At 38.8% G+C, this 15,146-nt stretch overlaps 1 protein-coding gene across 1 annotated transcript in view; it reads right to left on the bottom strand.

Moving 5' to 3' along the window:
- Window positions 1-1,503: 1,503 nt before the first annotated feature.
- Window positions 1,504-15,146, bottom strand: part of GALNTL6 (polypeptide N-acetylgalactosaminyltransferase like 6) — a 461,920-nt gene continuing 448,277 nt past the window's right edge. Inside the window, exon 12 of the mRNA XM_051619401.1 lies at window positions 1,504-10,870. Within this exon, the coding sequence (XP_051475361.1) occupies window positions 10,703-10,870 (168 nt within the window). The 3' untranslated portion in view covers window positions 1,504-10,702. The remainder of the gene's footprint in view (window positions 10,871-15,146) is intronic.

Here is a 15,146-nt window from a genome sequence, read left to right as displayed (position 1 = left end):
AACTCTTTAAAGGTTTTTCCTTGAAGGTTTTCACCTGATGTTATCAAAGGTAATTAGCTAATTGATACAGAATTCACATAAGGTGTTCTGGTTTCTTTTTACTCTACTTTCCCCAGGCTGTGAACTTTAAGTGATGCAAATGAGAGAATCCTTTATTGTTCTACTGTGTTTAACCTTAGGTGACATCAAAACTAATGCCTAATTGTTCTTGATGTATCTAAAGCATTTTATTGTTCTTTTAAAAATATTTTTGCTTTGTTCCTAGTTGTTCTACTGCCAAGGGTAATGCCTGTGATACTAATGACTCCAGCCTCACTAGGGATTTGATAGCAGTTTTAGTTATTCATAAAGTCCCTCTCAGTTCTATTTTGTTTTGTTGTTGTTATCACCACTTCAGTTTATCAGTCTGGAACTATATATACCAAATTGTCTTTAAAGAATTAGTCTCAAAGACTTTAGGTGGAAAGATAGTTTTTCTTTTTCTTGCAGCTGGAGATGCACTCAGCTTGCATGTGACTACAGCACCCTTTCAAACTCTCTAGACAAGGAAGAGTCACTCACTTTAATAGTGCATGCTTATAGTTTTCTTATTTGTGCTACTTTTGACATTCACAGATCTTCAGAAGCAATATTCACTTTAATTGTTCCTTTAGAAAGCTGCATGAATAAATAAAAATTAGATTGTGTCCAGTTAAATCCTACCACAACTCTGCCATACGCAGAGGATGTCAGGGAAGAATTTAACCAACTGTTTGAGCTGAGAAAGAGTTCTACGGTAGAGGCACAGCACTGAAGAACTGAAGTGTATGAGTATGCACAACACTCAGTTATAGGACTTAAAGAGATGCAAATTAAAAAAAGAAAAATAATGAGAAACTCTTCCTTCCCTAGTCTTTAAAGATGATGGACTCTTGCCCTGTGTGACTCCTGAACACCTGAGGTGTGGGTACCTGCCTTCAATAAGCTAATCCTATTTAGGGAAACAATGAATTTTGTATCTTAGCAGTTGTAGAAAGAACAGCTAGCAGTCCTGGGAATTTACAGAGTGTGGTTTTGGTGTGGAAGCGTACCAAATAAATTTCTACTTAGATGACTTTTTGCTACAATGCTCACTGACTTCTCCAATGCTTCCTTGTGAGTTGTACACTATTATGAGTGTACAACTGTGTTGTACTCATTTCTGTATCTGCCTCTTATTTAAGTGGCCCTTCAAGAGGTGAGTTCTGATATTGTCAGAGCGGACAATGCCCCTTGCTGAAGAAAAAACAACCTTGTTTCCTCTCTCTGTTGATACTGCAGAGCTGGTGTGGCTGGGGCTGTGGGAAGGGCGAGCAGAACCAGTGCAGCTGGTTAGGCTGGGCTGGTCTTTCACTCACTTGACAGAGCAGGTTATTTTTGCAGCAGTAGATGTACAACAAATTGAAACATTAATGCTGTAGTTTCTGAGAGGTATTTATTCATTCAGATCATGATAATATTTTTTTTTTTTTAACTGTACTTCAGCAATCTTTGTACTTCGTCATGTAATACATCCAAATATAAAATAGGACAGGTGTACAATTTTTATTCCATAATTCAGCTTCCTAATTACAGTCTAGTAATTTACAGGCATGTGCTCTCTGTAACTCCTTTGAGCATTCTTGAAAACGTTACTTTAATGCATCAGTAAGTTGGTCAAAGCTTCTACAGCTGCTGTTTAACATCTAAGCCAACTATCTTAGACTAGTCAGCACAGAACTGTATATTTTCCTTTTACTTATTATAATGTATATATTACTAATTGTAGTCTACTGTATACTACTTCAATGCACACACCTGAAAATATTTTCCCCATTTTTTCAGAGAGCAGTTATTTCCTAAATTACAATACTCAAAGAATTTCATCTTGATTCCCAGAAAACTAGACAACTCCTTCTTACCTGTTGATTGAGTCTGCTAGCTGCCTATAAGCCCAGCTCATCACTGGCTGCCTTGCCTACTAGCACATTGGATAAGGATTACATAAAGCTGTCTTCAGCTCTTCTTGGCCCTTTACAAATAGTTGATCATAGTTGAGTTGCCAGGGAATGTCTTGTCCTGAATGTTGTTTTACAGCAGGTGAACGCTGTAATTCCAGACTCTCAGAAAAGTGAGAGAAACTGCTATTTCACAGGATACCTGCAGGAAAGGGTGTTCATTCACAGAGGTGCCTGGAAATACTCTGACCATCAGAAAGGCTAGTTGATAAACAGAAGCATCTCAGAGGCTTAGAAGGGATCACCATTTTCTGATTTGCCACCTAATGCCTGGTAAACCTTGTGTGTGTTTATGTGGGCTGGACTGCTATGAAGCATTACGAGGTATGCAATGGACCAGATAGTATGAAGAGCTGGTCAATACCAAGCTACTTCAGCCAATAGAGTTTAAAATGGAAAACTACAGGTCAGACCAAAGTCAGAAGGAACGAAGGAATGTGCCCCCTGCAGCAACAGCAACTGTGGAGAAAGACTCCCAACCCCAAAGATCAGCTTTATATAGCCATGGTGCAGACTTGTATGAAAAACTGGCAGCAGAGCCCTGATGAAGCACCATTATCCTTTCAGGTGTAGATTACCATGATACATTTGATGTACAGTTGTAGCTGCAATCTGGAGGCTGATATGACAGGAATAAAGGAAAGCAAACTTTAGGGGGCCTTATTTTTCTTCTGTATGAAATCCCTCTTACTTGGCTGACAATCCTCTTAACAGTGTATTTACAGGCTTCATTCTGGTACTCTGATTTCTTAGGAACACGTTTTGTGAAGGGACAGTGTACAGCTTCTATCCCTGAGTCCTGGTTACAAATAAATTGCTCTGGAGGTGTATAAAACCAAATAGGAAACAAATGAAAAGGTTCTCTGCTAATAGGAAAGGTCATGTTTTACTGCCATTTCTGCAAATGCAGCTTTGATAACGAGAATCACAGGGGTAGTTATTTAGATACACTAGCTTTGCTGACATATTGGGGAATAAACTGGAGCTGTACAGCTGAAAACAGAAAATGCTGCATGTTGGACAATCTCTCTTTTTGAGGTTTTGAGGTTTTGTAAAGAAAAGCCACTCTGAGTGTCTGCAGATTGACTAGACATTATGTATTCATGAGAGATTACACATCCGTTTCAGATTTGAAATAACGCCTTCTGATAAAGTTGCTGTAACCCCTTGGTGGCTTCTACAAACCATGTTTAAATATAATTCTAATTTAGTTTCTTGTATGTATGTTAGTTCAGTAAGGATAATCACAAGTTCAAACCTGCTTACCAAGGTTAAGTTCAGCTGCTTCTAAATGTTTGTTCAAAGTTTATCCACTGCATAAACTACTTCCATTCTTACATATTCTCTTCTCTGGGTAGCACTGAATTTTGAAGATCAGTGAGAAAGCAGATCACCAATGCAATTTCCTCCCTCAGAGATGTTTGTCTGTCCATGCTATGACCTATAACTCTTCCATGGACAAAATCCATAGTGAGACTGACCAATAAGGACAGAACCTCTTCCTCAGGTGCCTTTCTCCTCCCCACCCCTTTGCTAACAAAACATGGAGCAAGCAAAGTGCCCGAGGCAGAAGGGCTTGTGGCTCTGCAGATCAAAGCAACTTTAGTCACTCCTACCTTAAGGAAGGGATCTGCAACAGCAGAAACACCTTTTGGTACAAACCAGAATGAATGGAAGAAAGGAGGACCAGCATTCTGGCAGAACCCTGCAGATGGGGGGCCAGCAGAAGGGAAGAAACACCATATAGGAAAAAGAATGAAGAAAATAACTGAAATGGCTAAAAAGAGGTGAATGCTGCAAGGAGTCATGAAGGTAGACCTACACTGTTCTTTTTTTAAGAGCTGTATGTGATGTTTGAAGAGAAACATGTGGTGTCTTGATCCACACAAGAAGAAGGCAGAGCTACTTTGTACTGATCTGGGTTGACATTTCCTGGAAAATTTAGCTAAATGTTTTTTCTCTTTCAAAAAAGCTAGAGATACAGTGAAATATTAAGCTGAGGTAAACCAGTGACCATAATGTCCTGCTTCTACACACTATCCACAAAATATCCTCAGGAATGCACATACATACCTTTGGTGGAAAACTCAACACTGGCTTGGTGCCTAGCAAAGCTTTGCTCTAGTTGCACTCCTGCATTTCACAATCAATACGCTTCAGATTATGCAGTTCTCTTTATTCTAAATTTAACTCCTTTGCAGGAGGAGGTAGAACTGATTGCCTCTCAACTCCTGAGTATTTGTTATGGAAAAAACCACACTAACCCTGGTATGAAGGGGCATCCCAAATTATCATTGGTGACCTTCATAAGTCATGGTTCCATCATAACTAGAAATAAACTGGAGTCCTGCCTCTTCCCTTTTATCCCATTTCCTCCTTCCTTTCTCAATTAAACTGCTATCTCCTAATCTCATAATTTCGCCTTTCACCTTTATGAAAGCTCATGACTCCTGATCTTAATCTAGCATCATTACCATCAATCACTCCTTTAGGCAATGAAACCTTTTTTCTCAGAAGGATGCCAGGAGCCTACAGATCTTCTAGTCTGATAATACTGTTTTAGTTCTGGTGCTAGTTGGGGTTTTTGGCTAAACTGCTGCCTAGTGGTATTTTGTGCTCCACGCTCATCAACAGAAATTTGCTTGGGCTGTGATTCCTTCCAGCTTGAATAATTTAATTGGAAGAGGTGAAGGATTAACTTAATTAAATCAACGGATACTTTGAAAAAGTGCTGGAGGTACTGCCAAGTATCCCAAGGTTAATGACAACCATGCTTTCCTTTCCAATATCTTAATATTTTTTAGATAGTACCATTTATCCGGCCTCACTGCAGCTCCCCTTGCATCACTTAACTGTCCATGGTAACTTGTCTCAATGCCCTGTTCGTTTGCTCCTCAAAAATGGGTCATTGTGACTTTCTGCATCTTCTGCTGAGTATGAACTTTCCTACTGGCCAGCTTTACATGGCTCCTCCTCATTCATATATTCCCTGGAGCTGAACATCTACCACAATGGCCACACAAAGGAGGGAGATTTATCTTTGCATATAAATAACATGGCACCTTTAAGTAAGCACAAATTCTTATTGTTTTATCCCAAGTCCTTTTTCTTCCCTTTTTTCCTCCATTTTTTTCATAAGGACCATTGAAGCAACTACCTTACTACCAAGTCCTGTAAAAAAAAAGGCAAAAATACTAATATAATGGGAACCTTAAAATAGCCAGTACTCTTAAGGCATACCAGACTGCAATGTTTGACTGCAATTTCTTCAGAACTGTTCCTAGAAGGAATTTTCTTCTCTGTCACTATGCTGTCCATCTACTGTGACAAACTACAGCACATAATTTTCAAAAGTTCTACTTCAGGGAGTGGGACCACTGATATTAATGATACACTGAAAGACTAGAAAGCTGTGAAAGACACAGAAAATATATTTTCTGAATGCTGCTGAAGCTGTCAGGACAAGTGATGCATTTTTCTGATCACCTCTGTCTAAACTTTCTCACTGTTTGTGTTTACAAAGGTTTCTTAGCCAGTTTGTAGAGGTTTGGGTTTTTTCTCCTCTCTTTAGATTTTCTTCCGTTCAGTGCATTCAGAATTATAACAAGGAAATATGAGATTACAGGAGACCTCAAGACAGGTTTATGTATTACATGTGGTTAAACAAAAAACACCCTGTCAGCAACTACAGATTTACTAAAATTAGATTTTTTAAGAGTAAAAGTTTTATCTAGAAAGCACTATACACTGAAGGTTTACTAAACTATATTGCTTACTCATCTAAAATTTTCCAGTCAGTGGATACTTTTTTAGAACAAGTTTAGCTAAATCTCTGAGTACAGTAGACATAATAGCCAGGTATTTTTCCTTGTGGATTTTTTCAGTTACCTTTTGGCTTATTCCTGATAATTTTTTAAAGGTGTTTAAAACTTTCTTTCAAACTCAAAATGTCATGAAAAAGCACTCTTGAACACTTCTGCTCATTCTAAAAGGATATGTGGACCAGAATTGGAAGGGAGTTAATTTATTAACTTTATACATCTAATACTGGCTATAAAAAAGCTACTTCTGATCAGCTTTTTTGTTATCAAGGGTTTTGAAATGGCTTTCCTAAGAACCCTGATGGATTAAAAACCAAAAATAAATAATGCACATCTTGTGTTCTCTTGAAAAATGCTGGGCTAACAGCATTAAAGATTGATACACTTTTAACAGAAAATGGATACAGCCCTGGTGGCAGCCACACTGAAAGTCTCCCGGCTCTGCCTTCCTAAAATGCTACATCCACAATCTCTATGGGTAGGTTAAAAGGGTCCCACTCAGTCCCTTGAAGAAGTTATCAGTGAAAATGCAAATGAATTCTGATTATGATTACATTAAAAAAAAACAACAAAAAAACCCGCAACACCACAAAGGTGACATCTTATAGAGGTGCAACCCATCAAATAAAATTGGTGAAGCTATTTTTGTATGTTTCTTTTATGATAATCTGTGGCATCCAACTTCACTGAGGCCATGGAGACACTGATGCTGGTACTTTGCCAGTAATCAAACATTTTAAGTGCTTCTCAGCTTCCTTTCAAGCTTAGCCTATCTTTATCATGAGGAAGACTCAGTTCAGCAGCTATGGACCTTTTATTTGTAGACTGATAACACCCAGGAATTATGCATTATATCATTAAAATATCTGTAATGTTGCAAAAACATTTGTTCTAAAACAATCTCATTTTTCTGAAATAAGAAATAAGACTATGCCAAATGAACAGTGAAGTCTTGTCACACCTCTGCAACAAGGCTGCTCTCAGACACATGTGAAATGCTTTGCTTCCCAGCTCCTCCTCTCTTGTTAAGCCCTCTCCCCCAAGGCTTCTGTTTAGTATAGATTTTGGAATATATATGCAGGGAAACACATACAATTTTAGCATTTTAGTTGCACTTGGTGTTTATCCCAGCTTTTCCCATTCTCTCTTGTGGCAGTAGTTTGCTGGCCACAAAAAAAAAGATATGATAACGTTAAACGGAAAATGTTTAGGGTAGGTGCTGATGAACTCTTAAGAGACAAAGATCATCTTTTCAGGCATGTTGATTAAAGCTCTCTCATTTATAACATATTTAATTAAAAAAACAACTGAAGCAAGTCATCAGTTGGGGCAGATTAGTAAGCCTGCATCAGTTAATGCTACCTGTGCACTACATTCCAAATGTATTCATAACTATCTGGTATTAAAAAAAAGGAATTATCTGAAGACACTTCATAGCCTTTTGGAGAAATCCATATTAAAGCTAAATGCTCCTAGAGAAATATGAGAGGAAGATATATCTGTCCATCTTATCTAGTTGTTCAGATGTTTGTTGGGTGGAAGAGTTGGTTGTAATAGACTTAAAGAAATTCCAAATGTTAAATTAGTCCTGAAAAACTGTTATCAGTGGAAAGCTTTGGAGAACACCCAAGACAGAATTTATTTGAGAGGTAGGGATGATAATCGATTGTTAATAAAACCCTCTGTTTGAGGATTACAGTGAGGAGCAAGTCATAACCATTTGGCGAATCCTCCATTCAAAAGGTTACAGGAGCACAGCTCCGAGCACGCTGTCCTTAGGGGCCACCCTACACCCACAGCAGGAGGATTACAGCTGGCTGTGGTGAAGCTGAATGCTAGACTTTTTTTTTCCTCAGTTTTTAAAAAAGAGAAATTTCCTTAAGCTGAAAACAGTAAGATACTGTCCTCACCACTAGCCTAACGTGTCCTGTCACTTTTTTCTGTGCAGTTCTAATTATACTCAATATTTGAAAGATCAGCCCAGTAACTGAAAAACCTCTCTTCCATCTACCCCTTTCCATTGGTCACACATACATATGTATATATATGCACACACCTATATGTATGCATATGTGTGCATGTTTCTGTTCTGCAGTGTGGCAAGTTCTTATTAAGCTTTTAAGATATGGACCTTCATTTAACCTTTATATTTCCAGATTGATCAACAGATGCTCACTGCTGACCCACAACAAACTCCAATATATTTTTCTTATATAGAAAATAGCAAAAGCCTGTAATACCTGAGAACATTATGTAGATTGTATTTTTTCCCCAGAACATCTGAATATTAGTTATGTGGATTGCTTTCTGACATGGACTTTCTGACATTGGAGTTTAAAATTAGTATCCAGTTATGAGTAAGGGGAGGATTTCCTTTGGCAGTGCAAGATGCTGTGCAATACTACTCAAAGGTTGATGTAAAAGGTATAGAAGCTATTTACCCCAACAGCAGCATAGTTCCCATTAGGCATTTCAAAATCAGACCACTGAGATGCAGTCAGACACTGAACGATATACCCCTGCCATCCTGTTCATAATATAAATTGCTTAGCTGGCCTAGTAGTTCTCCTTTGCCTCCCTATTTTGGGCATACAGTGTTGCTTCCAGGACTTTGACAGTTTGGGGCCAGTTCCAGTCAACATTTTGAGGACTGCAGTTACATTTTAGGCAGCCATTTTCTTCTTTTTCCAAACACTCTTCCCTCATGTTCAGGCTGCAAATAAATGAGCTGTGAGCACTGCACCTGGGAAGGCTGACAGTCTGCGGTGTCTGGTCTGGTTCTGTGTAGTGGTAGCTAAACAAATCTCATACAGTAGCCTTATTGCTTCCATTTCTGAGTGCACCATATCTTCAAATTAAACTTAAAGAATACCTAAAGAAGCTCACTTACTTTAAAATCATAAAATGAGAAGTTTAACTCTACAGACACATTTCTTTCAGGTTATTTGAAAGACCTCATCACTAAATTGCACCAATAGCTCAATGTATGGATGCATTTCACCATTTTCGAAGTGCATGCATCCTGAATGCTACAGGATCTCATTCCCCTCTTGGAAAGTTCCTATGACCAACAATTTTGGGTCTTAATCTACAATGACAAGGTGCTGCCATAAAACAGCACATAGTTATTGGTACTAGAACCATCCTCTGGATGCAATCACTGCTCTTTGTGCATAAACACAGCTCAAGGAGCAATAAACAAAACCCATTCACCGTACTCCTGCAAAACAGGGGAGGTTGCACATCAGTATTTTGGTTAGTCAGCCATCTCTTCAGCAATCAGATAAGCAACTTAATTGCATATGGTATTTTTGGAATCTGAAAGCACTGTTACAGCCACCTCTTAGAGGATGTGGTCTATCTGCCTTTATGGTGCTTTCATCTGTAAATTCACCTTTCAAATAAAAGCAGGCCACGCACTTGATATACATTTATACCTTGAAAAATCCCAAACCTAGCAGTGACATTCCACGCATCAGTATTAACTGATTTCTGTTGAGAAGAACCACAACCCCTGTCCCCAGCCAAGCTTTACAGGCCTCTCCTGCTTGATGGGTCTGAAGGACACCACAGGCATAATGATCATCAGTGTGACACAAGTCTATCTTACCTTGAATTGTGCCTGAAGTACCAAATATTGTAACATTGAACTTGTGTGCACTCCTCCTTTCCTCCATCATGAGATCTACAATATAATTCACTCCTTAACTCTGGGAAGTTCATGTGATTTCCAGCACAGATTTCAAAAGCCCTGCAAACCACCCAACCAGTTCTATGTCAATTTCTCCTCTCCACTCCTATCCAACTAGAGCACTGCAAGATCTCTGCAAGATCTTCTAAGCTGCACTGAAGGGAGTCAAGACACTTTTAGATGATAGCAATGTACCAATGTTCATTTGACTAACCTAGTTCAGCATGCAGTATGCAATTATTTCTGATAAAAACCCTCCTGATGTGGGTTTTTTTCCCTCAGCTTATTTAATTTATCCTTTGGTAAGGATTCTATCATTAGAAAAGACAGCTAGCCCACAAGCCTTCCATTATATTGCAGCTGCTGCTGTTATATTTGTCACGGAAGCAACTTAATCTCACCTTGTGTGACAATGGGTTTTGAATCATAATTGCTAAATATATAATGTATAGAAATTTGATTGCTTTGCTTTTTTTTTTTTCCCTGATGTGGGAAATGTGAGGGCCAAACCTTACAGTTTATTGCATGCTTCACTACAGTGTAATTCTAGACCCTAATATTTCTACCATTCCTATTTTAGTAATGAATGGAATGTAAGAGGGAGGTATATAAAATTAATTGCAGCAGTTCTGAGGGTTAAACCTGCTTAACCCAACCTTCTATTTAGAGAATGTCAACAGAGCATAAATCTTGTCTGGGAGTGCTGGGACATCATTATTCTTCTACCAGCATGTTTAGTTCTAAAACCTGGGATTTCTTCAGGTTCCTGTAGCTGTCATGTACACCATATACCCATCCCAAATTACAGCGTCTGTTCTGAGCTACTCACTACAGCAGGACCTGACCTGAGAAACTCGAGAGTTTTGTTTTACTTTATTAACTTGGAGTACTTTTAAACAGTTTTTAAACATTTTTTTCCCTCGACCAGCAAGGGAATTTTCAGCCTTAAGTTCTCAGCAGCATCCGGTGAGGCTCTTGGCCAAGTTCTTCAGATAATGTACATCCACAAAGACAGCCTGCTGGCTCTTGCTGTGGCATTTTCTTAATCCTCAGAACAGATTTCCTGGATCTAGGAAATGTAATTCCTGACTCCTTCAACTCAGACGCTGGCAAAAATGTAGTATCTGCAGTCTGTACGTAACTGGGTGTGTCCCCCCTTTTTTTTTCTTTTCTTTCTAGGAACTGGCCTTGCTGTTAAATTTTTCTAAAACAGTCATATTAATATGTTCAAAAATCCACTGTTGAGTTTCAGATAAAGGATCACATCTGTTCATGAAAATCTTCTTCTCAGCTGGGTTGCAATCTATGCAGCTGCTGCTTACAGGATGGAACAAAGTTTTGTCCTACAGGAATGAGAAAAAAAAAATTAAGTAGCAAATACCAAGTCATCAGAAGTGTTCTCATTTTACAGAACATGGATTAACACAGCCTTATCTGACATGATTATGTGGTTTCTGTGTGCTAACCTTGTGTAATAACCACAGCTATCATTAGGAAGCCGTAGAGAATGGAATGTTTTTTCTCTTGGTTTATTATCCTTCACAAAATTGGGGATTCAAGAAATAATGAGGCAGACATAATCTGGTCTTTAACTAATAACAACACAGAATAATGAAAGACTAGAATGTATTTTAATAATCTTTGCATTATCCTGTGCTTCCCTGGATTCTATTTGAATGCCTGAACCTGAAAAGTGTTTTGTTTTGTTTGTTTAGATTTGTTTCTAACAGTTTCTACCTTGTTTCTAGGCAGGAGGATCTGTAACAATCTGTTAAAAAGGAGTTATTAACTGAAGTGGTGTGGTGGACAGACAGACCCAGGACTGATTATTTGTGTTCTCACTCCATGAAATGCAGACTTTTCCTACGGCCTTGGTAAGACTAGCCACTGGAATATGCTCTCTCTCCTAATAAAAAGGGAATCCTAACAATTTTTTAGCTCCTTGGGGAGATTCTGGGAGGATAAACATGGATCAAGTTGCTTTAGAAAGGATATTTATTTATGATTAATTAATTTTTACTTCACAAAAATTGAGTGAACTGTAAATAACCTGTGAATCTTTGGTAAAGCAGAAATTACCCAGAGAGCAACTGGTTTTTGCAGGTTGGGTAGTGGCAACATACTTAGTTTACAGAGGCAAATGTCTGAGAGAGACAGATGTGGGAGTGATTAGATGCTTTGAAAATTTCCAGAGACTATGCACTGACTTTATCTATGGAAATAAATTTCAGATTACTTTCTGTAAAATGCATCCAGGCTTCTCCCATCCATGCCAAACGCCCTGCCAGTATTTCAACAGTAGTGCAGGATGTGTCTGCTTGCCTGATTTCTCAGAGAAAAAAAGAAGAAGCTACCTGTCAAATTGCAATTGATTAAAAGCTCACAGAAGTGCTCTGGGTGCCGAGCAACAATCACACAGACTTATCTTTAACTAAAAATACCACACATTAAAAAAGGAAGTATGAAGACAAAAATAAATATAATACAATAAACTAATAAGAAATAGTAGCCATTTAAAAACAATTTAGAAAAAGACAGGTTTGTTTTGTTGTGTTGTTTTTTTTTTCATTTAGGAGAGATTGAAAGTGATTAATTTTGGGGGTTGTGAAACCTCAGTAAAGTACAATGTCCTTTTTTAATATTAACATATGCAATGAAGAGCAAAGTCAAAAGCATCTCATGCTCTGGCTGAGGGTGATGTTGTTACACTGGCCTTCCAAAAAGACTTTTTCACCTTCAGCATCTGCCCTTCCCTCAAAGCAATGGGTAAACACATGCACACACAAGTCTGTAATTCAGAGGGATAATACTGAAGCTGAAAGGACTAAACCAAATGGGTAGAGGCCTTTTGGTCACTCTCCATTTTGTTCATGAGGTGAGCAGATAAGACACTTCATCTTGCAACAAGGGGCCAACTCTACTGTGCAGAAAGGGCCGTTGTGTCCTTACTAGAAAGTGGGCCAGCAAGAATTCCCAAGCACCCTATGGGATGGTGGAGGCACCCGTTTGCACCTTGCCAGCTCATTCTGTCCTTGTGTGAGAGACTGATGGAGCAGCACTGCCCAAAACCAGGATATTGTGACTGTGTCATGGCCACCCCACCTGCTGTGGGGCCTCAAGAGAAAGGTGGCATCTGGATTTCCTTGCATCATAGCTCGGCATGAGGATCAGCCAAGCTATTAGGAAGCCAAAGTTGGAATACTAGAAACTTTAATAGGATAGCTGGTAAAAGAAGAAAGGAAACTGCTTCAGTACAAGGAGTGCTATGAAAAACACTCCAGCCTTTCCGAGAAGAGCTGGAGTTCTTTCTTCTCGCAGAAGTATCCCGGGGATGTAATTTTTGAGTGAAGCATTGTTGGTGCTTTCTTTTAGAAAGTCTGGTTATTAGGAGAGAAGAGCGTATTTTAAGAACAGGGACACAGTTACCACTCTGGAAAATCTTCTGTCTGACCTAGACATATATAAAGATTTATTAATTTATCATCTCAAGCTTATGCTGACCTAAGGTCAATGCCTGCTGCTCTTACAGATTTCAATGGAAACAGGCTCAGAACTTAAAGGGGTAACAGTTGTGTGTGTCCTTGAGAAGAACTTTCTAAGAGAAATATAAAATTTTGTCTTTATACCAATATTAAAAAGCCACAAGAGCTCTTGTGGAGACTTTTATGGCATATGAAAACAGCAGAGTGAATTTTTTTTTCTCCCTTCATGCCTTCTGGCATCAAGGCAAGTCTGAAGACTATTTGCAGAAGGAGAAACTTCTCCATAAGATAATGGGCCTTGACAGTTCAGGTAATGAGACACAGAGCCTTTAATTTCTTCTAGGTCACTGCTATAACTATGGCCAAGGTCAATAGCAACTGGAAGTCATTACCAGCTGGTGGCTGCAGTAGTTCATCTGAAATTAGTTGGTAGCCCCAGTGCAGTTTCAGCAGGAAAGATGTCCATATGATAAAAGCCACTATCACAATGACATGTCTTTGGTTGTCTGAGGAAATGATCTATGTACCTAATGTGTGAAGAGTGAACTTACTCTTAGACTTTGTCCCTGAAGCTGTCAGAAGGGTATGAGCAAACCACGTTGCTCTGGGCATGGTTTTTGACATTGTCAGCCTAGCATCTATCATAATCACTAGGCTGAGGGCAGAATTCGAGTATGATGAAATTGATTTTGCACAATTGTTTCTTTTTAAAGACTTACTAAATCAGACCTCTCTTGGATACTTGTACTCTACAAATAGCACTAGTGGGTCTAGAGCACACAAATTGAATCATACTTTATTAGAACCAACGTATTACCTATTAACCCAGAATGAGAATACATTGAAAACCAGAGGCATATTCCTTCACTGGGAGAAATAGAAATTTGTAGGCACTGTTGAGGCACACTTAGGAGCCTCAGAGTCAAGGAAAAGTCTTTAGCTTGGGAAGCCACTATTCTCCAAAACCTCTAATAATTTCAGATTGTTTACATTTATCTGTCTATTTTCTCTTATTATTACTATTGTTGATGTCATACCCCCATTATGGGGTAAGTATTTTTTTTTTCCATATTAAATGCACTTTACTTCAGTGTGTTTATGGTATTACTCAGATTCATTCTACTCGCTTGCTTCTTACAGTGATGTTTTAGAGATGTACTTGGTTGGTTTGGATTGGTCCTAAAAAAATTATTATATAATACCACAGACTTTCTAGATTTTCAAATAGTTGCTTGGATGTAGTTTTGGTTTCACTCATCTGAAAATAATCCAGTTTGCACGCTCTGAGACTGCGCTCCAATAAGAAACAAAATGCAGACAATGGAGGTAAGCTGGAAATAGTTTTGTAAGAGCACTCCTTACCCAAAGTAAAATATTAATGTATTCTACTTGCCACTAAAATATTTAAGCTGTTTTTATTTGACAGTATCAAAATACAGGACAAAAGGGGAATCTTAAAACAGTGCCTGGCTTCAAACTGTACTTGCAGAACTTTATTATCACTTCACAGGCCTAACTTTTTACCAGTGGCTTGAGGATGCAAATGATCATGAAAAGAGATTCACCCTTAAAAGAACAAAAATCTTATCTTCTAGTTTTATAGGAACGGTATCATAGAATCATAGAATCATAGAATCCTAGGGGTTGGAAGGGACCTCGAAAGATCATCTAGTCCAACCCCCCTGCCAGAGCAGGGTCACCTAGAGTACATCACACAGGAAGGCGTCCAGGCGGGTTTTGAATGTCTCCAGCAAAGGAGACTCCACAACCTCTCTGGGCAGCCTGTTCCAGTGCTCTGTCACTCTTACAGTAAAAAAATTTTTCCTGATATTCATCTTAAACCTCCTATGCTCCAACTTGTATCCATTACTCCTTGTCCTATCACTGGTCTTCACTGAAAAAAGCTTAACTCCATCGTCTTGACACTCACCCTTTACATATTTGTAAACATTGATGAGGTCACCCCTCAGTCTCCTTTTCTCCAAACTAAAGAGACCCAGCTCCCTCAGCCTTTCCTCATAAGGGAGATGTTCCACTCCCTTAATCATCCTTGTGGCTCTGCGCTGGACTCTTTCAAGCACTTCCCTGTCCTTCTTGAACTGAGGGGCCCAGAACTGGACACAATCTTCCAGATGTG

This window comes from Apus apus, chromosome 4 (genome assembly GCF_020740795.1).
Source record: "Apus apus isolate bApuApu2 chromosome 4, bApuApu2.pri.cur, whole genome shotgun sequence".
Lineage (NCBI taxonomy): Eukaryota > Metazoa > Chordata > Aves > Apodiformes > Apodidae > Apus > Apus apus.
This window is presented reverse-complemented; position numbering and strand designations above follow the sequence as displayed.